Here is a 24,896-nt window from a genome sequence, read left to right on the forward strand (position 1 = left end):
GGTGTGATATGTTATGTGGATATCATTTTTTTGTATATTCCTATTTCAGTCATTTTCGTAGTGTTTTTCTTATTACATTGTAAGTCTACAGCCTCACTGTATCTGGCTCTTGATGACCCCCTGTAGTGCATTAATCCCTAAAGCCCTTTGTTCTCCTCTGGGAGGCCTGGAAATCGGCCCCAACTTTTTTGACTACCCCTGGACAAGGAAGGGGGTGGGGGGAAGAACAGCAGCTGGACAAGTCAGTTTTTGCTTGGAGAGGATCGTGTACAGACAGCACTTCAGAGAGAGAAGGACCCATTTTTATCCTCTGGTGCTAGAGTTTTGGAATCTCGTTTCCCTAGACATTTTATCCTGATACTGGACTGCATTCTTATTCTGGACTATCTTATCCTTTGTGTGGTGGACTGCATATGGACCTTTTCGTATTTTTCCCTGAATAAAGGTCTTGGAATTGTTCACTCTTCGCTTGCTCTATTGATTGTGTGATACCAGAGAATAACCCCGTGACGACCCCGTGACATAGGGGACAGTATTATAGTAGTTATATTCTTGTGCATAGGGGACAGTATTATAGTAGTTATATTCTTGTACATAGGGGCAGTATTATAGTCGTTATTCTGAGACTTGTAGTCCCTCTGCTGGAAAGTGCAGTCCATGCTGCTGCTTGGAATCTGCTGTAGGCTGCTGTTCTGGGCATTCTGAGACTTGATACGTCTGCCGGAATCTGCACAACGTGCTGCTGCTTGGGGTCTGCCGCAGCCTGCTGGTGCAGTATTTGACCCTTTTGGAAGCAGAAACTTGCAGGCTGCTGCACTGGCCGCACCGGCTTCTGGGGTCCGCCTGGGACAATGTCTGACCTGGAATCTGCAGAGTGCTGTAGGTGTGACGTAAACAGTTCCTGGTTCCTATAAGTCTCTGCCAGGGGCCCCATCTTCTCTAGGATGCAGTCCATGTCTGTCACCACTTTTGCCAGCTTTATACCCAGTGTGTTCAGAGTCTGGTTATAAAAGGATTGATCCCCAGGATTAGCAGCCTTTACCTTATAGCCCATAATAATAATAATACATTTTATTTCTATAGCGCCGACATATTCCGCAGCACTTTACATTTCGGAGGGGACTTGTACAGACAATAGACATTACAGCATAACAATAATCACATAGATCATAACAGACACCAAGAGGAATGAGGGCCCTGCTCACCAGCTTACAGTCTATGAGGAAAGAGGGAGACACGAAAGGTGGGTGGTAACAGTTGCCCTGATTGTATGGACCAGCCATAATGTTAAGTGTGTAGCAGTACAGACACAGAGGGCTAATGGATGCATAAAGCATGTGGGAACATGATGCGGGGATCCTGGTTATGGTAAAACTTTTGGCTGTGCCACACAGGGATAGATTAGGTTAATGTGTTGAGTCTGAATAAATGCGTTTTCAGGGCACGCTTAAAATTGTGGGGATTGGGGACTAATCATTTTGACCTGGGAAGTGCATTCCAAAGAATTGGCGCAGCACGTGTATACTCTTGGAGACGGGAGTAGGAGGTTCTGATTATCGAGGATGCTAACCTCAGGTCATCGGCAGAACGGAGGGCGCGGGTAGGGTGGTATACTGAAACATGCTGAGTCATGGAGAGCTTTGTGGGTGAAGGTAATAAGTTTGTACTGGATTCTGGAGTGGATGGGTAGCCAGTGTAAGGACTGGCACAAGATAGAGGCATCCGTGTATAGATTGGTGAGGAATATGATCCTGGCTGCAGCATTCAAGACAGATTGGAGAGGGGAGAGTTTGGTAAGAGGGAGACCGATTAGAAGAGAGTTACAATAGTCCAGACGAGAATGAATAAGAGAAACAGTAAGAGTTTTTGCAGAGTCAAAAGTAAGAAAACGTCGAATTCTAGAAATGTTTTTGAGGTGCAGATGACAAGAGCGAGCCAGTGATCGGATGTGGGGGGCAAAGTGAAGCTCGGAGTCAAGTATGACCTTAAGACAGCGGGCATGTTGCTGGGGAGTAATAGTGGAACCACACACGGAAATGGCAATGTCGGGTGTAGGTACATTAGTAGCGGGAGGAAACATAAGGAGTTCAGTCTTTGACAGGTTCACTTTCAGATATAGTGAGGACATGATGTTAGACACAGGGTTTAGACAATCGCCGGTGTTTTCTAGAAAGGCTGGCGTGATGTCAGGAGAAGAAGCGTATAATTGGGTGACATCAGCATAAAGATGGTACTGGAAACCAAATCTACTGATTGTTTGACCAATAGGGGCAGTGTACAAGGAGAAGAGGAGGGGGCCTAAGACTGATCCTTGAGGAACCCCAACAGTAAGGGGAAGATGAGATGAGAGGAGCCAGCAAAAGATACAGTAAAGGAGCGGTCAGAGAGATAGGAGGAGAACCAGGAGAGAACGGTGTCCTTGAGGCCAATGGAACGGAGCATAGTGTGGAGGAGCTGATGATCCACGGTGTCGAATGCTGCAGAGAGATCCAAGAGAATTAGCATGGAGTAATGACCATTAGCTTTAGCTGATAGTCGATCATTAGAGACTTTAGTGAGGGCAGTTTCAGTAGAGGGTCGAGAAGAGCGTTATCAGAGAGATAGCGGATCAGACGGGAGTTGACCAGGCGTTCCAGGAGTTTAGAGATGAAAGGAAGATTAGAGACAGGTCTATAGTTAGCGGCTGTTATGAGTGAGTCACCGGAGGAGGAAAAAACAAAAATACAAGCTAAGTCCAGAAAACCGGAGAGGTTAATAGCTAGCGGATTACAGACCCCTGATCCTATTCACAACAACTAACAGTAGCCCTGGGGTGTTCCTACGGTGGTCCTAGACACCTCGTTCATAGCCGGAGAACTAAATAAACCTAAGGAAAGAAAGTGGAAATCTAAACTGCCCCAGAGCAGACCCCAAAGCAATAGACAGCCCCCAACATGTATTGACGGTGAAACAGATGAAAACACAGACAGAAAGACAGGCTGAGCAAACGATGGGGCCCTCACTAACTAGATAGGACAGGAAAGAGAAGCAACTGTCTGCAATCACGCAAAAACCCTGCCAAAAATAATGTCCAACACGTCTGATAGAAAAGGCCCTGAAGTCACTAGACTTCAAAATTACTATATCAGCACTCAGGTATATTCTGAAAACAGAGCAAAGAGATCAACTGATCAGAGACAAAAATGGAGTTCAGCCAGTCCCAACCAGGGACCAGCACTAAGTAAACCAGACAAAATCTCATGGAAAAATAGCAGAGCAAAAACTTAGCTTTAGTAGACAGGACTAAACTGGAGGCCAGAGCTCAGAGCAGAGAGGATCACCAGCAACCCAGCAGGGCGGCGGCGGCCTTATATCCACTCAGAGATTCCGGATGTCCAATCACACTCCACCTGTTCAGATGACAGGTTTTTCCCATCCAAATCAATTTCACTACCTCCTTTCACCAGCAGAGGGAGTTCATCGGACATCAAAGGTGAAGGAGAAAATGAGCTCATAACGGTACCTCCCCCTTGAGGAGGGGTCACCGAACCCTCATCCACGCCACCAGGGCGATCAGGATGGGCCCGATGAAAAGCACGAACCAATCTTTCGGCATGAATATCGGATGCAGAGACCCAAGAATTATCCTCCTGGCCATAACCCTTCCACTTAACCACATACTGGAGTCTCCGTCTAGCCAGACGAGAATCCAGTATCTTCTCAACCTCATATTCCACATTACCTTCAACCAATACAGGGTCAGGAGGTGCCACCACAGGAACTACTGGCTCAACAAACCTCTTTAACAGAGACTTATGAAACACGTTATGGATCTTGAATGTAACAGGAAGAGCCAATCAAAAAGAGACCGGATTAAGAATCTCCAAAATCTTGTAAGGTCCAATAAATCTAGGTTTAAACTTTGGAGAAGCCACCTTCATAGAGAGATTCTTTGATGACAACCAAACCATATCACCCACCTTAAACCGGGGACCAATGGTCTTATGCCGGTTGGAAAACCGCTGGGCCTTTTCCTGGGAGAGAGACAACTTATCCACCACTTGGTCCCAGATCTGGTGCATTCTCTCCACCACAGTGTCAACACCTAGGCAGGCAGAAGACTCCACCTGCCCTGAAGAGAATCGAGGATGAAACCCAAAGTTACAAAAAAAAGTGACGTCAAAGTGGCAGAACTAGCTCTATTATTTAAAGCAAATTCGGCCAAGGGCAAAAATGAAACCCAATCATCCTGATCAGCAGAAATAAAACATCTCAAATACGACTCCAAAGTCTGGTTTGTTCTCTCCGTCTGCCCATTGGTCTGAGGGTGAAACGCAGAGAAGGACAACTGAATTCCCAGCTTGGAGCAAAAAGTCCTCCAAAATCTAGAAACAAACTGAACTCCTCTGTCAGACAATGTTTTCAGGAATCCCATGCAAGCGAACCACCTGTTGCAAAAACGAGGGCACCACCTCTGAGGAAGATGGCAACTTAGGGAGTGGTACAAGATGGACCATCTTAGAGAATCTATCACAAATCACCCAAATAACAGTCATTCTCTGAGAGACAGGCATATCATAAATAAAATCCATTGAAATATGGGTCCATGGCCTCCTGGGCACCGGCAAAGGCATCAACAACCCACTAGAGCGAGAACAAGGTTTAAACCGGGAGCAAGTCCCACAGGACTGCACAAATTTCCTGACATCACGAGACAAGGCGGGCCACCAAAAAGACCGACTCACCAAATCTCTAGTACCAAAAATACCTGGATGACCAGCCAATGCGGAGCAATGAACCTCAGACATTACTCTCTTCCTCCACTGGTCAGGAACATACAATTTTCCAATGGGACAACGCTCAGGTTTGTCCTCCTGAAACTCTTTCAGAGCACGTCTCAAATCAGGCGAGATGGCAGAAAGAACTACCCCCTCACCTAAGATGGTAGCAGGCTTGGTCACAATAGGAAAATCAGCAAAGAAGCTCCTAGAGAGGGCGTCTGCCTTGACATTCTTAGTGCCCGGAAGAAAAGAGATCACAAAATCAAAACGTGTGAAAAACAAGGCCCACCTAGCCTGTCTAGGATTCAAGCGTTTGGCCGACTCAAGGTAAATCAAATTCTTCTGGTCAGTAAGGACCACGACTTGATGTTTAGCTCCCTCCAACCAATGTCTCCACTCCTCAAATGCCCATTTCATGGCTAACAGTTCCCGATTCCCCATATCATAGTTGCGTTCGGATGGGGAGAACTTTCGGGAAAAGAAAGCACAGGGATTCATTTTAGATGTTACCGGATCTTTTTGGGACAAAACAGCTCCTGCACCAATCTCAGAAGCGTCCACCTCTACCTGAAACTGGAGTGAGACATCAGGTTGCCGCAAAACCGGAGCAGAAGTGAACCTCCGCTTTAGCTCCTGAAAGGAAGAAACAGCCTTTGGAGACCAAATCGGCACCCTTCTCAGTCAATGGTTTGGCAATGCCAGAAAAATTAGCTATAAATTTACGATAAAAATTAGCAAAACCCAAAAACTTCTGGAGGGCCTTCAAAGAAGTGGGCTGAACCCAATCATAAATGGCCTGTACCTTGGCCGGGTCCATTTCAATAGTTGACGGAGACCAAATAAATCCCAAAAATGAAATCCTTTGTACACCAAAAAGGCATTTCGATCCCTTAACATACAGGGAATTCTCCCTCAAAATCCGGAACACAGTCCGAACATGTTCCACATGAGAGTCCCAATCCCTGGAAAAGATCAAAATATCATCCAGATAGATGATCAAAAATTTATCCACAAAGTCCCGGAAAATATCATTCATGAAGCACTGGAAGACAGAAGGGGCATTAGTGAGCCCAAAAGCCCAAAAGGCATCATTAGGTAATCAAAATGTCCCTCCGGAGTATTAAACGCCGTCTTCCATTCATCCCCATGCTTAATGCGAATAAGATTATACGCCCCCTGAGGTCAAGCTTGGTAAACCTAGATCAGAAATTAGGGGTAACGGATACTGATATTTAACAGTAATTTTGTTGAGGGAACGATAGTCAATACAAGGCCTTAATGAACCATCTTTCTTGGCCACGAAAAAAAAAACAGCACCCAAGGGTGAAGAGGATGGACTAATATGACCCTTCTCCAACGACTCCTTAATATAAGATCGCATAGCCTCGTGCTCGGGTACAGATAAATTGAAAATCCGACCCTTGGGAAATTTACACCCAGGGCTCAACTCAATTGCACAGTCATAACTCCTATGAGGAGGCAAAGACGCAGACTTATTCTCACTAAATACATCATAAAAATCAGCCAAATAGTCAGGAACATCATGCGACTGGGGAGAGGTGGAGAAAACAGGAGTGTCACCAAGAGCCCACAGACAACCCTAACTCACCACAGACACAGATTTCCAATCCAAAACTGGATTATGGATTTGCAACTAGGGAAATCCCAGAACAATGGTATCATGCAAATTATGCAACACCAAAAATCTGCAATTTTCTTGATGGTCTGGGGCGACCCGCATTACCACCTGGGTCCAAAACTGAGGGGTATTCTAAGCCAAAGGAGTAGCATCAATACCCCTCAAAGGGATAGGCATCTGCAGAGGTGACATAGGAAACCCACAACGTTTAGCAAAATCCAAGTCCATCAGGTTCAGAGCCGCTCCCGAATCCACAAAAGCCTTAGCGGAAAATGTGGACAGGGAGCAGATCAGAGTAATTGCCAGAAGAAACTTAGGTTGAACAACACCCACAGCAAATGTGTGTGCAAAACGTTTCTCTCGTTTAGGGCAGACAGAAATCATGTGAGAGGCATCTCCACAGAAAAAACACAGCTTATTACGCCTTCTGAACTCCTGACGTTGCGCCCTAGACAAAACTCTATCACATTGCATAGGTTCAGACATTTGTTCAACAGGTGGCAACATTTCTCGTGTACTTTTACGTTCACGTAAACGCCGATCAACCTGAATGGCTAATGACATAGAATCGTCAAGACCAGAGGGAACAGGAAATCCCACCATAGTATCTTTTACGGTTTCTGACAAACCCTTCCGAAAGAGAGCTGCCAAGGCACCATCATTCCAGGTAGTAAGGACTGCCCACTTTCGGAATTTTTGACAGTATAACTCTGCAGAATCCTGACCCTGGCTCAATGCCAACAGGGCTTTCTCAGCTTGATTAACGGCATTAGGTTCATCATACAACAACCCCAAGGCTTGAAAAAATGCGTCCACATTAGTTAGAATAGGATCATCAGGTGTCAAAGAAAACACCCAATCCTGGGGTTCGCCGCGCAGCAAAGAGATGACAATTTTAACCTGCTGCGCAGAGCTCCCCGATGAGTTAGGCTACAAGGCAAGAAATAATTTACAATTATTCTTAAAATTCAAAAATGTAGACCGATCCCCAAAAAACACATCAGGAGTAGGAATCTTTGGTTCAGCAGCATGTGAATGAGCAAGATAGCCGGAAATTCCCCGCACTTCAGCAGCCAGCTGCTCCACACGATCAGACAATTGCTTAGTCTCCATTAAGAAAATTCCTCCTACGGCCCCAGAGAAAAAGAGGAAAAAATATACATAAAAAAAAAAAAATTCTGACACTTTTTTTTTTTTTTTTTTTTTTTTTTTTTTTACAATTCTTTCCTGCTATTGAGTACCCTAGAATCTGCGGTATGGCTGGTGATTCTGTTATGAATGAGTCACCGGAGGAGGAAAAAACAAAAATACAAGCTAAGTCCAGAAAACCGGAGAGGTTGGTAGCTAGCGGATTGCAGACCCCTGATCTTATTCACAACAACTAACAGTAGCCGTGGGGTGTTCCTACGGTGGTCCTAGACACCTCGTTCACAGCCGGAGAACTAAATAAACCTAAAGAAAGAAAGTGGAAATCTAAACTGCCCCAGAGCAGACCCCAAACCAATAGACAGCCCCCCAACATGTATTGATGGTGAAACAGATGAAAACACAGACAGAAAGACAGGCTGAGCAAACGATGGGGCCCTCACTAACTAGATAGGACAGGAAAGAAAAGCAACTGTCTGCAATCACGCAAAAACCCTGCCAAAAATAATGTCCAACACGTCTGATAGAAAAGGCCCTGAAGTCACTAGACTTCAAAATCACTATATCAGCACTCAGGTATATTCTGAAAACAGAGCAAAGAGATCAACTGATCAGAGACAAAAATGGAGTTCAGCCAGTCCCAACCAGGGCTGGCTGAACACAAGCACTAAGTAAACCAGACAAAATCTCATGGAAAAATAGCAGAGCAAAAACTTAGCTTTAGTAGACAGGACTAAACTGGAGGCCAGAGCTCAGAGCAGAGAGGATCACCAGCAACCCAGCAGGGCGTCGGCGGCCTTATATCCACTCAGAGACTCTGGATGTCCAATCACACTCCACCTGCTCAGATGACAGGTTTTTCCTACCCAAATCAATTTCACTACCTCCTTTCACCAGCAGAGGGAGTTCATCGGACATCAAAGGTGAAGGAGAAAATGAGCTCATAACAAGCGGAACAGTTTTGGTCGAGGGATGGTTTAAGTAGTGGATGTATGATGGCATGCTTAAATAAGGAGGGAAAGATACCAGAAGAGAGAGAGAGGTTAAATATTTTAGATTGGTGAGGGGTGACAGCAGGGGAAAGGGACTGGAGGAGATGTGACGGAAATGGGTCATTGGTGCAAGTGGTTGGGCGAGAAGATGCAAGGAGCCTGCTTACTTCTTCTGTGACTGGTTCAAAATCAGAGTGTGTGCTAGATGCAGTGGGGGAGGGAGGACAGTGCATGGTATGAGGTGATTGGGAGATAATTTCCTGTCAGATCTGGTCAATTTTTTCTTTGAAGTAATTGGCCAGATCGTCAGCTCGAAGCTCCGCGGTTGGGGCCTGCACTCTTCGGTTGAGTAGAGAATGAAAAGTGTCAGACGTTTCGGGTTATTGGACAGTGAGGTGATGAGGGTGTTGAAATAGGTTTGTTTGGAGAGGTGAAGGGCAGTGTTGTATGTTCTAAGCATAAACTTAAAATGGATGAAATCTTTGTGTAGATTGGATTTTCTCCACAGACGTTCGGCGCACCTGGAGCACCGCTGCAGGAAACGTGTTTGCACCGTGTGCCAGGGTTGTCGCCGTCTGTGTTGTGGTGTTCTATTTATAGGAGGTGCAAATTCATCCAGGGCACTTTGAAGTGTTTCATTGTAATGCTTCAATGCAGAATCAGGACATGAGAGGGAGGAGATAGGGTCCAATGATGACTGCAAGCTCTTCACAAGTTTCTGACTGTTAATGGCCTGTATGTTTCTATAAGTCTGGACAGTGGGGGTGACCTGAGCAGCCTAGCAGTTCTTGATAGAGAATGAAAGAAGGTTGTGGTCAGAGAGCGGGAGAGGGGAGTTTGTGAAATCATCCACTGCACAAAGCCGAGAGAAGACCAAGTCGAGGGAGTTTCCGTCTTCATGCGTTGGAAAATTAGTAAGCTGCGAAAGGCCAAATGAGGAGGTTAGAGATAAAAGGTGAGTAGCAGATGGGGAGAGGGGAAGAGCAATGGGGATGTTGAAATCTCCCATGATGATGGTAGGGATGTCACAGGAGAGAAAATGTGGAAGCCAAGTGGCAAAATGATCCAGGAACTGATGGGAGGACGATACACCACCGCCACTCGCATGGAGAAGGGGGTGTAGAGTCTGACAGCATGGACCTCAAAAGAAGGGAAGACTAGTGAGGGTAGTTGAGGGATACTTGAGCCCATGTCTATTTGCTTCTGCAGCAAGTCTTTGTGCTGCTGTAACTCACTGAGCCTCTTGACCAGTCCTGGGATCTCCTCTGCTACCTGAAGCTCAGGTGCACATGGCGTCTCCTCCTGGGATCCTGCTTTCAGCAATGTCCCCAAATGCTTGAAACCAGACGTCTCCTTAACTTTCACCACTGCTGGTTTCTTTTGGATCTCTCCTAGTTGACTTCACTCTGCTTGCCTTGGCTGGCCGACTGCTTAACTGGAACTCTCTTACCCACAGCCATGGCTTTTCCTTGTTCCATTACTTTATGCACTTTCACAGCTTCATCTTTCTTGTTGCTGCTGCTACTTCCATTCTGAGCTTTCTTTTCCCTCAGAAACAACTTTGGAACTTGCATCCGCCTTAGAAACAGCTTGAGCGTTACTTCCCAGTGTAGGCCTGGAAACCTGGGCCTTGCCTGGGGAGTTACCCCGCCCAGGGTGGCCTCCCCCTGGGCTTGCTCCAGACATCAAGAGAGCTACAAACACACAACCTCACAGCTAGGAGGCAGTATTATAGTAGTTATATTCTTGTACATAGGGGGCAGTATTATAGTAGTTATATTCTTGTACATAGGGGCAATTTTTATTGTATAAAACCCACAAATACAATTAAAATAAACAGAATTCTTCCTTAATACAAAACATAAATTCTCATGAATTCATCAGACAATAATTACAGAACTAAATTAATACATTAGGAATAAAGGTAACTTAGAGTTCACTCCTGTGGAAGGAAGAATATGAAATAAACACTTTTAGTAACACGATCATGTTATTATCCCACAGACACATTCCTCCATAGTTTCTCATTACTCTGACTTTTCTTTATCTCTATCGCTCTTATCCATCTGAGCTCGGACAGTATCTTTGTGGCTGCGGTGACGGGATGGAAGGGCTCGCTGTGGAGAGACACTCGGGTTCTCATGTGCCAGTGGTAATACCTAATGGTGGTAATGATCAGGTACATTGTCCCCCTGTCAATGTTACTGTCAGTGGATGGGACTCCATAGATAATGTCAGGGTAATTCAGGGACAGCAGTCTGGGGATTTTCAGCTTGGTCGATACTTCCGTCCATATTTCCCTACTTCCCCAGCAATCACAAATAAAATGCTCCATGGTTTCCTCTTGCTGACAACCAAGGGGACAGTTCCGATTCAAAACACTTAAATATTTTAAGTTCCCCCTCACAAAGAGCTTCCCATGTAGCGACAGCCAAGCAATGTCAAAAAAGTTTGCTGGAAGTCGCCTCCCATTGAGGAATCGGAGACTGTCCTGAAGAGTCTTGGTGGCACAATCCCTTAGGGCAGGGCAGCACGGTGGCTCAGTGGCTAGGGTCCTGGGTTCGAATCCCACCAAGGACAACATCTGCAAGGAGTTTGTATGTTCTCCCCGTGTTTGCGTGGGTTTCCTCCGGGCACTCCGGTTTCCTCCCACACTCCAAAGACATACTGATAGGGAATTTAGATTGTGAGCCCCATCGGGGACAGTGATGAAAATGTGTGCAAACTGTAAAGCGCTGCGGAATATGTTAGCGCTATATAAAAATAAAGATTATTATTATTATTAGGGCCAGTGGAGAGTGGAAGAAAGTCCTACATATATGAGCACACAGATCTTTCCTCGTATTACTCTCAATGTAGGACCTCTCCAGTCCCCACTTCCTGACACACTTCAGACCATATTCCAGATACTGGGGGAGGTGGTCACCTGTCCATCTCCTCCTCTTGAGACTGCCGCCTCGCACCCAAGATTCCGCAAAAGGCAATATCCAATACCTGATACTATTCGCCCACAGGGAGCTACTGTTTGAATCCATGCTCCCAAAATTTACTTTCAGAAACAAGGAGTCAAAGAAAACCCTTGGATTCAACATATCCAGCCCGCCCTCACGCCGCTGTAGGTACGTTATTCCCCTCTTTATCAGGTTCATCCTGTTCCCCCACAAGAGCTGGAAGAACAGGCTGAGGAGCCTTGCCGAGAAGGATTCTGGCAAAGGAAAAATGACAGAGACATACAAGAAGACGGGGACCAGGTAAGTCTTCAACATAGCAACCCTTTCTCTGTAAGTCAGCCTCCAGTTCTTCCATCTCTGAACCTTTGCATTTCTGGTCTCCAATTTCTCCTCCCAATTTAGGCTGGCATTATCTTCCCTCCCAAATTTAACTCCTAAGATCTTAATATGGGAGGAGGCCTTAACAAACTGCGGCAGATCAAAGTCTGGGTCAGATTGCAATGTCCACAGAGCTTGACTCTTCTCAAGGTTGACCAGAGACCCGGAGGCCTCTGAGTAACTTCTGATGGCCGCAGACAACATCTGCACCTCATGAGGATTAGATATCACCAGCGTCACATCATCCGCGTAGGCAACCACCTTCAGAGGCAAGCAGTGGGGGACCGGCACCCCCCAAAAGTTACACTCCTGCAGTGACCTCAAAAACGGGTCTATGGCAAAAACATACAGGAGTGGACTCAGCGGGCAGCCCTGTCTCACCCCCGCCTCAACTCCAAAAGTGCCACCCTGCCAACCATTAATCAGAGGAAAGCTCACCGCCTCGCTGTACAAAATCTTCAGCCAATCCACAAATTGTCCTGGAATACCATACTTTGACAAAGTGGCCCACAGATAATCATGATCAACTCTGTCAAAGGCTTTAGCCTGGTCCAGACTGACAACATATCTCCCACACCACAGAGCTTTACATCTCTCAAACATCTCCCGTATTGAGATGACCGCTCCAGAGATGTTCCGCCCTTTTACCGTGCCAAACTGAGAGCCTACCAACAGTGCCGAGGACAAACAGACTAACCTAGAAAACAGGATCTTTGCCAGAATCTTCCTGTCAACATTCAAGAGGGCAATTGGCCTCCAGTTCTTGATGTCGCTCGGCTCCTTACCTTTAGACAGCAGAATTAATGAGGACACTCTCATGGATGGGGGCACCAGGTGATTTTCTAGACAATTTTTGTAAACATTCACAAGAATTGGAGCCAGGAGGTCTCTGAATTTCTTATAAAATTCTGCTGTTATACCATCCGGACCTGGTGCCTTCTTCAGATGTAACTTATCAATGGCCTCCTTAACCTCCTCCACCGTTAATTCTGCTGTCAAAGGAGAAAAGTCCAGATCATTAGTATCAGGCGCTGGAGTTGCCTCCAAGAACTGAGTCATTTTATGTTTATCCAAAGCCTTCCTCTGAAACAAGTCAGTATAATAAGATTTCACAACCCCCAGGATACCCTCCCGAGATTCCTGCAATACACCCTGGGAGTCAATGAGACCTGTGACCAATTTATTGGCCACCCGCTCCCGGCAATTCTCAAAGGGATCAGGTGCCCCTAAGACCCCATAATCCCGTTCGAGAACCAAGGAGGTATACCTGCTGTACTGATACTGCCTTATCTCAGATTTCAGCCGGTCGATCTTCTCTTGGTTATCCCCGCCCTCCGAATACAGTGACTCCAATTCTTTGCGCAGCCTTAGGTACTGGCTATACTTACTCCTGCCTTTCTTAACTGACAGTCTCTTCAAGAGGTATCTGATATCATCCTTGACGTCCTCCCACCAGTCGGCCATGTTGTCATAGAAGTCCACTCTCTGTAGATGACCCTGCAAAAGGGAGTGGACACAACTCTGGACAGAGACATCATGGAGGAGGCTAGAATTAAGTCTCCATAACCCCCTACCAACATCAGCTCGTTTAGTGGCCCCTAGGCAGAAATATAGGGCAAGATGGTCTGAGTATGGGACGACTCTCTCACTCATGGCACCAATGACTTCCATGGGACTTACAAAAGCCAGATCTATTCTACTGTCTCTATTGGAGCAGGAATAGGTTAATTTTGGCTTTCGTCCTCCCCGTTTAAAGACGTCACCTAATCCGGCCTGCAGGACTATGTTATTCAAGATCCTACCATCCCTCGTCACGGTTCTACCTGAGGAGCTGTCACCTGATGTCAGTATGGCATTAAAGTTTCCCGCCATTATCACTGGAAGAGAGGTGAACAGATAAGGCTTGACATCATTAAATAACTGTATCCTGTCAGTCACCGTCTGTGGCCCATAGATGTTAATAAGCCGGAGTCGCCTCCCATGGACAGTGACTTCCAGGACCAGACACCGTCCCATAACCACCTCCGTCATCCTATGTACTGTCACATCCCTGGTGTTAAACAGAATGGCGACCCCGGCGTACGGCTCCACAGCCAGGGACCAAAAAGAGGGACCAGACCGCCATTCCCTCTCAGCCTCCCTCATGAGCCCCTGAGTCGTCAGCCGCGTCTCCTGCAGAAAGATGACATCTGCGTCCAGGTATCGGAGATGGTCATAGACAGCGTGCCTCGTCCTCCTCACCTTAATGCTGTTCACATTACTGTATGTTACTTTTAATGAGAAGTCTGCCATCACAATACCACAACAGAGGAGCAGAGATGTAAAAGCCGCCATCATAAGTCTGGGTCACAGATGTTCTGACTACCACCGGTCTCCATGTCAGACTGTATCTCATTGTCAGCAGGTACGGGCTTCCGTTTTGTAGGGGGATGGTCCGCTACGTCCCTGTCATACTCAGTCTCTATTCTTTTTATCTCTTCCTCCAAGTCCCCATCAGACTCAGACAAAACATCAAACTTATTGGACACGACCATCACACCTGCCGAACTCTGGACTTTTTTCCTGCCACCCTGGCTAGTGACATACTCCTCCTCAGGTTTACGGGAGGCCTTGTCCTTTTTTTTTCCTTTTTAGCTGATTACAGCCACTTTCTTCAGCTAGAGATGGTGATACTGAAGTGGTGGCTACATGTGGCTGCTGGACCTGAGGGACGACCTCCATGCTCCCCTCTGTACAAAGCTGCTCTGATGTTACCTGAGCGGACCCCTGGTGGACCTCTGACCTGGTCAGTACTGTCCCTGACATTAAAGCCTCCTCCTCCTGAGCCTCTGTCCCTGTCACTAACTCCTCATCAGGAAGGAGCTTGCATATATTGTGCCAGGCATCAGGACAGTCCCTGTGAGGGTGGCCGATCTCCCCACAGAGGTTGCACTTGATGTTCTGGCAATCTGCCGCTAAGTGGCCGACTTTCCCGCACAGGCTGCACTTTTCCACGGTACAGGTGTTTGCCAGGTGACCCACTTTACCACACTTAAAACACTTTCGTGGCTGCCCAGGGAAGAAGCAAACCCCCTTCTCCCTCCCGATAAAGGAGTTGGGTAAGTGAGCCGTGATGTTGTTGTGCTGGCGCAATTTCACCAGCACCTTCCATCCACCAGTCCATATACCATCCTCATCCCTGTTTTTGGTGAGGTCGGAGACAAGGTCACAATGCCTCCGGAGCCACACCACAATGTCCTGCGGGGGAACAGCCTCATTCCAAAAGATGATATTAACCGTGGCGGTATCCGGCTTAGATATTGGAATGAAGCTGAACTTATTCCAGCCATCAGCGTCCCTGAACTTGGGGAAATTGGCCCAGAATCTGTCCAGATCAGACATAAGCTTAAAGCTGATGTCATAGCCCTGTCTGTCTGGCAGATTGATGACCGCCAAGATATTAACCGGCGCAAACCCCATCTGGCGGCACAGAAGCTCCCTGACTACCAGCCTCCTGTCCGGCAGGTCCTCCTTGGCACCTCTGTGCCTGAACCGCACCACATTCCTCCTTTTGAAAGCCTGCCCAGTGTAATTGGCGCTGGAGGTAAAGGACGTTGCGCCGCGGCTCCAAACATTACTGGGAGGGACCTGTGGGGCCACACTGGGCTGACTGACAGGGCGAGGGTCTGCAGCGGAGGGGCCTGTTACAACTTGTGTGCTGGAAACCAAAGGGGGGAAATCACAAACATTTTGCACATTAATATCATCAACATCATCATCATCATCAATCTCAATAGCGTCATCAGGATGCGCAATGTCCACCACAGTCTCTGTACCCCCTTCAGCCCCCAACCCCACATGAACAGTATCAATATCCCCAGAATTAGTGCTCTCCTGGGCTCCAACAGTAGATGCAGTCTCATGTCCACTTGTCTTGCTGTTGTGCTGGGCATGCTGGGACTTGTGGTACCGCTGGGATCTGATCCTCTTGCTCCTGCTTGGGGTCTGCCGCAGGTAGTTGCGGCTGCTGGTGTAGTATCTGACCCTCCTTAAAACAGAAGCTAGCGGGCTGCAGCACCGGCCGTACCTGCTGCCGGGTCCCACCTGGGACAATGTCTGTGCGGGAACCAGCAGAGTCCTGCGTGCAGGACCTAAACCGCTCCTGGTTCCTATATGTCTCTGCCAGGGGCCCCATCCTCGCCAGCACACAGTCTATGTCCCGCACCACAGTTGCCAGCTCTACCCCCAGTGCATTCAGTCTCTGGTCATATACAGAGTGATCCCCAGGATTAGCAGCCTTCACCTTGTAAATGCAGTCAATTTCTATTTGCAGAAGATTCCTCTGCTGCTGCAACTCACCCATCCTCCTGACCAGTCCTGGTATCTCCTCTGCCAGCTGTAGCTCTGGGGCACGCGGCGGCTCCTTCTGGGGTCTTGCTTTAGGGGTTGACACGTTAGTTTTTAATGTCGCTGGTTTTGTGACTCCAGCCTCCGCAACACTTTTACCGCTGCCACCAGCCTGCAACCTCGTGCGTCCAGAGCTCGCCATGCTGGTCACCACATGTCCCAGCTGAAGGTTCTCCTGGAGTGTTTGCTTCTCCAGAGATGTCCGTCTCTGTCTGCCTGGAGTGAGCTGCACACCTGAAGCTGGTGATGGACTCTGCCTCACCTTCTGTGCAGCCACCTGCCCTGCAGCACTCAGGTTCTCAGCAGAAGATGCCTTCTGGGATTTCCTTCCAGGCTCTGGACACTGTTTGCCTTGACTGGCCGACTGTTTAACAGAAACATCCTTGCACACAGACAAAGCTTTCTCTTGTTTCTTTCCTGTAATGAGCTTCAACACATGAGCTTTCTCCATGCTGCTGGGACTTCCATTCTGAGGTTTAATTTCTCCAGAGGCAACTCTGGGATTTCCATCCACATGAGAAGGTTGGGAGTTTCCTCCCAGTGTAGGCCTGGAAGCCAGGGCCTTGCTTGGGGAGCTTCCCCGCCCAGGGTGGCCCCTCCCTGGGCTTGCTCCAGACATGAGGAGAACCACAGACACACAACCTCCACAGCTAGGAGGCAGTATTATAGTAGTTATATTCTTGTACATAGGGGGCAGTATTATAGTAGTTATATTCTTGTACATAGGGGGCAGTATTATAGTAGTTATATTCTTGTACATAGGGGCAGTATTATAGTAGTTATATTCTTGTACATAGGAGCAGTATTATAGTAGTTATATTCTTGAACATAGGGGGCAGTATTATAGTAGTTATATTCTTGTACATAGGGGCAGTATTATAGCAGTTATATTCTTGTACATAGGGGCAGTATTATAGTAGTTATGTTCTTGTACATAGGGGCAGTATTATAGTAGTTATGTTCTTGTACATAGGGGCTGTATTATAGTAGTTATATTCTTGTACATAGGGGGCAGTATTATAGCAGTTATATTCTTGTACATAGGGGCAGTATTATAGTAGTTATATTCTTGTATATAGGGGCAGTATTATAGTAGTTATGTTCTTGTACATAGGGACAGTATTATAGCAGTTATATTCTTGTACATAGGGGCAGTATTATAGTAGTTATATTCTTGTATATAGGGGCAGTATTATAGTAGTTATGTTCTTGTACATAGGGACAGTATTATAGCAGTTATATTCTTGTACATAGGGACAGTATTATAGCAGTTATATTCTTGTACATAGGGGGCAGTATTATAGTAGTTATATTTTTGTACATAGGGGGCAGTATTATAGTAGTTATATTCTTGTACACAGGGGCAGTATTATAGTATTCTGATGTCCACCGCTCCTCCTGAATCCGCTGATAAATTATCTTGACTTGTGATGACACTATGTATAAAGATGTAAGTAAACTTTAAGTTATTCTTTGTAAATTGTAGGAGAACATCGCAGTTTGGGGCCCAGTATAAGCAAAGTCAGGAGTCTGAAGATGGACAACAAGATCTGGACAGAGGAGCTGATGGAGGTGAGGTTTTTTTTATCAGTCTCACAAAGTGTTAGATGATAATGTCTGTTTTATTAGTTTGTCAGACCCAGAGGTGTAGTTAGGCACTCAGCCCCTGGGGTAGCTATCAATGTCTACTACTACGATGTCGTGTCCTAATAGTGGGTACAGGAGAGCATCACCAGATGATTGTGTGTTAATGAAATAAAAATAACTATACAAAGACCAAGACTGATATTACCGCCAAACAGTGACCACAGAGTGGTAGATAGAAATGATTACAGTAATTATATAGATGGTGACTTAACAGCTTCTTTCTGATGGAGTCGTCACTTTTCCCGTCTTTTCTATCTGTCCCAGACCGACATGACGACTTCTCCAGCCAGGACTCGTCTGCAGAGATTACAGCATAGACACATCTGACTTCTCACATTCCCAGTCCCGTCCCCATCCTGCACAAACCCCTCATCCTGAAGCTACCGTAATGCTTTGGTAAGAGCCGCTAATGCCGTCTATGTCCCTATTACTGCACCTTCTGTGTGGCCCTAAAATGGGACCCCCTTTAGTGCCCCACAAAATAATTCCACCACTGTTCCCCTTACATAGTAAAATACCTTTTTGTGCTCTTTGGATGACTATATTGATAAAGATTAATCCCCTATTAAGTAATATGGCTCACATTCATCCGCCCGAAAAAAAGTATTAATGCCTCCTGTGTGTCTGATGATTATAATCCTGATTGCCTCTTAATTGCTCACTTAACATTTAATATTGTTCTCTGCTCCCCTGAAAAATATTAATGTCCCTTTATGCTGCAACAGCCCCCACACAATGTGATGCCCCTACCGCCTCACTATGCAGCGTGATGTCTTCACAGCTCTCACACACAGTATGATGAACCCCATATCTCCCCACACACAGCATGATTAACTCCATAACTCCCCACACCTTGTTAACCCCCCCATAACTCCCCACACACAATATGATGAACCCCATAACTCCCCACACAGTATGATGAACCCCAAAACTCCACACACAGTATGATGAACCCCATAACTCCCCACACACAGTATGATGAACCCCATAACTCCCCACACACAGTATGATGAACCCCATAACTCCCCACACACAGTATGATGAACCCCATAACTCCCCACACACAGTATGATGAACCCGAAAACTCCCCACACACAGTATGATGAACCCCCATAACTCCCCACACACAGTATGATGAACCCCATAATTCCCCACACACAGTATGATGAACCCCATAACTCCCCACACACAGTATGATGAACCCCATAACTCCCCACACACAGTATGATGAACCCCATAATTCCCCACACAGTATGATGAACCTCATAACTCCCCACACACAATATCATGAACCCCATAACTCCCCACACACAGTATGATGAACCTCATAACTCCCCACACACAGTATGATGAACCCCATAACTCTCCACACACAGTGTGATGAACACCATAACTCCCCACACAGTATGATGAACCCCATAACTCCCCACACACAGTATGATGAACCCCATAATTCCCCACACACAGCATGATGAACCTCATAACTCCCCACACACAGTATGATGAACCTCATAACTCCCCACACACAGTATGATGAACCCCATAACTCCCCACACAGTCTGATGAACCCCATAACTCCCCACACAGTCTGATGAACTCCATAACTCCCCACACAGTCTGATGAACACCATAACTCCCCACACACAGTATGATGAACCCCATAACTCCTCACACACAGTATGATGAACCCCATAACTCCCCACACACAGTATGATGAACCCCATAATTCCCCACACACAGTATGATGAACCTCATAACTCCCCACACACAATATCATGAACCCCATAACTCCCCACACACAGTATGATGAACCCCATAACTCCCCACACACAGTATGATGAACCCCATAACTCCCCACACACAGTATGATGAACCCCATAATTCCCCACACACAGTATGATGAACCTCATAACTCCCCACACACAATATCATGAACCCCATAACTCCCCACACACAGTATGATGAACCTCATAACTCCCCACACACAGTATGATGAACCCCATAACTCTCCACACACAGTGTGATGAACACCATAACTCCCAACACAGTATGATGAACCCCATAACTCCCCACACACAGTATGATGAACCCCATAATTCCCCACACACAGTATGATGAACCTCATAACTCCCCACACACAGTATGATGAACCTCATAACTCCCCACACACAGTATGATGAACCCCATAACTCCCCACACACAGTATGATGAACCCCATAACTCCCCACACACAGTATGATGAACCCCATAACTCCCCACACAGTCTGATGAACTCCATAACTCCCCACACAGTCTGATGAACACCATAACTCCCCACACACAGTATGATGAACCCCATAACTCCCCACACACAGTATGATGAACCCCATAACTCCCCACACACAGTATGATGAACCCCATAACTCCCCACACACAGTATGATGAACCCCATAACTCCCCACACACAGTATGATGAACCCCATAACTCCCCACACACAGTATGATGAACCCCATAACTCCCCACACACAGTATGATGAACCCCATAACTCCCCACACACAGTATGATGAACCTCATAACTCCCCACACAATATCATGAACCCCATAACTCCCCACACACAGTATGATTAACCTCATAACTCCCCACACACAGTCTGATGAACACCATAACTCCCCACACAGTCTGATGAACTCCATAACTCCCCACACAGTCTGATGAACCCCATATCTCCTTGCACACAGTATGATAAACCCCATAATCCCGTTAACAGGAAAATGAACCCCATAACTCCCCACACACCGTATAATGAACCTCATAACTCCCCACACACAATATGATGAACCCCATAACTCCCCACACACAGTATGATGAACCCCATAACTCCCCACACACAGTATGATGAACCCCATAACTCCCCACACACAGTATGATGAACCCCATAATGCCCCACACAGTATGATGAACCCCATAACTCCCCACACAGTATGATGATCCCCATAACGCCCCACACAGTATGATGAACCCCATAACGCCCCACACAGTATGATGATCCCCATAACGCCCCACACAGTATGATGATCCCCATAACGCCCCACACAGTATGATGATCCCCATAACGCCCCACACAGTCTGATGAACCCCATAACGCCCCACACAGTCTGATGAACCCCATAACGCCCCACACAGTCTGATGAACCCCATAACGCCCCACACAGTCTGATGAACCCCATAACGCCCCGCACAGTCTGATGAACCCCATAACGCCCCGCACAGTCTGATGAACCCCATAACGCCCCGCACAGTCTGATGAACCCCATAACGCCCCGCACAGTCTGATGAACCCCATAACGCCCCGCACAGTCTGATGAACCCCATAACGCCCCGCACAGTCTGATGAACCCCATAACGCCCCGCACAGTCTGATGAACCCCATAACGCCCCGCACAGTCTGATGAACCCCATAACGCCCCGCACAGTCTGATGAACCCCATAACGCCCCGCACAGTCTGATGAACCCCATAACGCCCCGCACAGTCTGATGAACCCCATAACGCCCCGCACACTCTGATGACCCCCATAGCGCCCCGCACAATCTGATGACCCCCATAGCGCCCCGCACAGTCTGATGAACCCCATAACGCCCCGCACAGTCTGATGAACCCCATAACGCCCCGCACAGTCTGATGAACCCCATAGCGCTCCGCACAGTCTGATGACCCCCATAGCGCCCCGCACACTCTGATGACCCTCATAGCGCCCCGCACACTGATGACCCCCATAGCGCCCCGCACACTCTGATGACCCCCATAGCGCCCTGCACACTCTGATGACCCCCATAGCTCCCCGCACAGTCTGATGACCCCCATAGCGCCCCGCACAGTCTGATAAACTCCATAACCCCCTTAACAGGAACCTTAACACCCCCCACACACACAGTCCGGTGCCTGTACAGAACATTTGGAACATGCACAATTTCCCCACCCCAAAGTTTGATGTCTCCACATTCACCTACAAGTACTGACTTTTAAGATGGCAAATGATCACTATCCCTGATACTGGGAGAATCCTCTGGTAATGTCCCTTTCTCGGTGGATGCGGCGTGTTGATGTCATGGTGTCACTGTCTTTAGGACTCTGACGTCCTGTGAGCGCTCCTGCCATTCTTTAGGGCACAGGCCTGAAGCGACCTGCGGCTGCAGAACAGAGCGTGGTGGGGCATGGAGGTTTATCTGTATGGGTTTACTGTTAGGAGTGGCGGTCGCTCTGAGGAGATTTCACCCCGTTCACTCACAGTGGTTAGTAGAGGCATTCACATATTTACAGCTCTGTCATCACCATATTTCCTAGACAGGCTGGTAACAGACATCAGTGACTGCATTCACCTGTTTCAAGCTTTATTGACTAGTGTTTGTCCTTAGGATGAGTGTCAGGACGTGTAGAAACCCCTGTGTGTTTATCCTCTTCACACTGCAGCTTTACATCCTCCCTTATCTGTGATGTTCTTACTGACGATCTTGTCTGTATATAAGTAGGACTTGCAGTGTAAGGGGTTAATGATCCATGGAAGCGCCCATGTGTTGGAATGTTCTTTGTTCTGTGTCTGGTTCAGCTGATGTTTGTGCTGCAGAAGGAACTTTATATCCGGAAGAACTGAATATGGGGTAATGTTACAACCGAAACGAAACATGAAGTAACTGTGAGATCACCGCTGTTTAATATAGAGAGTAATGAGGAGTAACTGAGATCACTGCTGTGTAATATAGAGAGTAATGAGGAGTAACTGTGAGATCACTGCTGTTTAATATAGAGAGTAATGAGGAGTAACTGAGATCACTGCTGTGTAATATAGAGTAATGAGGAGTAACTATGAGATCACTGCTGTGTAATATAGAGAGTAATGAGGAGTAACTGTGAGATCACTGCTGTGTAATATAGAGTAATGAGGAGTAACTATGAGATCACTGCTGTGTAATATAGAGAGTAACGTGGAGTAACTGAGATCACTGCTGTGTAATATGGAGAGTAATGAGGAGTAGCTGTGAGATCACTGCTGTGTAATATAGAGTAACGAGGAGTAACAGATCATTGCTGTGTAATATGGAGCGTAATGAGGAGTAACTGAGATCACTGCTGTGTAATATGGAGAGTACCGAGGAGTAACTGAGGTCACTGCTGTGAAATATAGAGTAACGAGGAGTAACTATGAGATCACTGCTGTGTAATATAGAGAGTAACGAGGAGTAACTGTGAGATCACTGCTGTGTAATATAGAGTAATGAGGAGTAACTATGAGATCACCGCGGTGTAATATAGAGAGTAATGAGGAGTAACTGAGATCACCGCTGTGTAATATAGAGAGTAATGAGGAGTAACTGAGATCACCGCTGTGTAACATAGAGAGTAACGAGGAGTACCTGTGAGATCACTGCTGTGTACCATAGAGAGTAATGAGGAGTAACTATGAGATCACTGCTGTGTAATATAGAGAGTAATGAGGAGTAACTATGAGATCACTGCTGTGTAATATAGAGAGTAACGAGGAGTAACTGAGATCACTGCTGTGTAATATGGAGAGTAATGAGGAGTAACTATGAGATCACTGCTGTGTAATATGGAGAGTAACGAGGAGTAACTGAGATCACTGCGGTGTAATAAGGAGCGTAACGAGGAGTAACTATGAGATCACTGCTGTGTAATATGGAGAGTACCGAGGAGTAACTATGAGATCACTGCTGTGTAATATAGAGTAATGAGGAGTAACTATGAGATCACTGCTGTGTAATATGGAGCGTAATGAGGAGTAACTGATATCACTGCTGTGTAATATGGAGAGTAAGGAGGAGTAACTATGAGATCACTGCTGTGTAATATGGAGAGTAATGAGGAGTAACTGAGATCACTGCTGTGTAATATGGAGAGTAATGAGGAGTAACTATGAGATCACTGCTGTGTAATATGGAGAGTAAGGAGGAGTAACTATGAGATCACTGCTGTGTAATATGGAGAGTAAGGAGGAGTAACTATGAGATCACTGCTGTGTAATATGGAGAGTAATGAGGAGTAACTATGAGATCACTGCTGTGTAATATGGAGAGTAATGAGGAGTAACTATGAGATCACTGCTGTGTAATATGGAGAGTAATGAGGAGTAACTATGAGATCACTGCTGTGTAATATGGAGAGTAATGAGGAGTAACTATGAGATCACTGCTGTGTAATATGGAGAGTAAGGAGGAGTAACTATGAGATCACTGCTGTGTAATATGGAGAGTAAGGAGGAGTAACTATGAGATCACTGCTGTGTAATATGGAGAGTAATGAGGAGTAACTATGAGATCACTGCTGTGTAATATGGAGAGTAAGGAGGAGTAACTATGAGATCACTGCTGTGTAATATGGAGAGTAAGGAGGAGTAACTATGAGATCACTGCTGTGTAATATGGAGAGTAATGAGGAGTAACTATGAGATCACTGCTGTGTAATATGGAGAGTAATGAGGAGTAACTATGAGATCACTGCTGTGTAATATGGAGCGTAATGAGGAGTAACTGACATCACTGCTGTGTAATATGGAGAGTAAGGAGGAGTAACTATGAGATCAGTGCTGTGTAATATGGAGAGTAACGAGGAGTAACTATGAGATCACCGCTGTGTAATAGAGAGTAACGAGGAGTAACTGAGATCACTGGTGTGTAATATGGAGAGTAACGAGGAGTAACTGTGAGATCACTGCTGTGTAATATAGAGAGTAATGAGGAGTAACTATGAGACCGCTGCTGTGTAATATAGAGAGTAACGAGGAGTAACTGTGAGATCACTGCGGTGTAATATAGAGTAATGAGGAGTAACTGTGAGATTACCGCTGTGTAATATAGAGAGTAACGAGGAGTAACTGTGAGATCACTGCGGTGTAATATAGAGAGTAATGAGGAGTAACTGAGATCACCGCTGTGTAATATAGAGAGTAACGAGGAGTAACTGTGAGATCACTGCTGTGTAATATAGAGAGTAATTAGAAG

The 24,896-nt window shown here is 46.4% G+C and overlaps 1 protein-coding gene across 5 annotated transcripts in view; it reads left to right on the forward strand.

Moving 5' to 3' along the window:
- ARAP1 (ArfGAP with RhoGAP domain, ankyrin repeat and PH domain 1) overlaps window positions 1–24,896 on the forward strand; it is a 252,136-nt gene that overhangs the window by 140,924 nt on the left and 86,316 nt on the right. For all 5 annotated transcript variants that reach the window (XM_073548485.1, XM_073548484.1, XM_073548488.1 and 2 more), the window contains exon 12: window positions 17,739–17,824. In XM_073548485.1, coding sequence (XP_073404586.1) covers window positions 17,739–17,824 — 86 coding nt within the window. The remainder of the gene's footprint in view (window positions 1–17,738; window positions 17,825–24,896) is intronic.

Source organism: Dendrobates tinctorius, unplaced genomic scaffold (genome assembly GCF_039654945.1).
Source record: "Dendrobates tinctorius isolate UK_male_01 unplaced genomic scaffold, ASM3965494v1 ptg000157l, whole genome shotgun sequence".
Taxonomy (NCBI): Eukaryota; Metazoa; Chordata; class Amphibia; order Anura; family Dendrobatidae; genus Dendrobates; species Dendrobates tinctorius.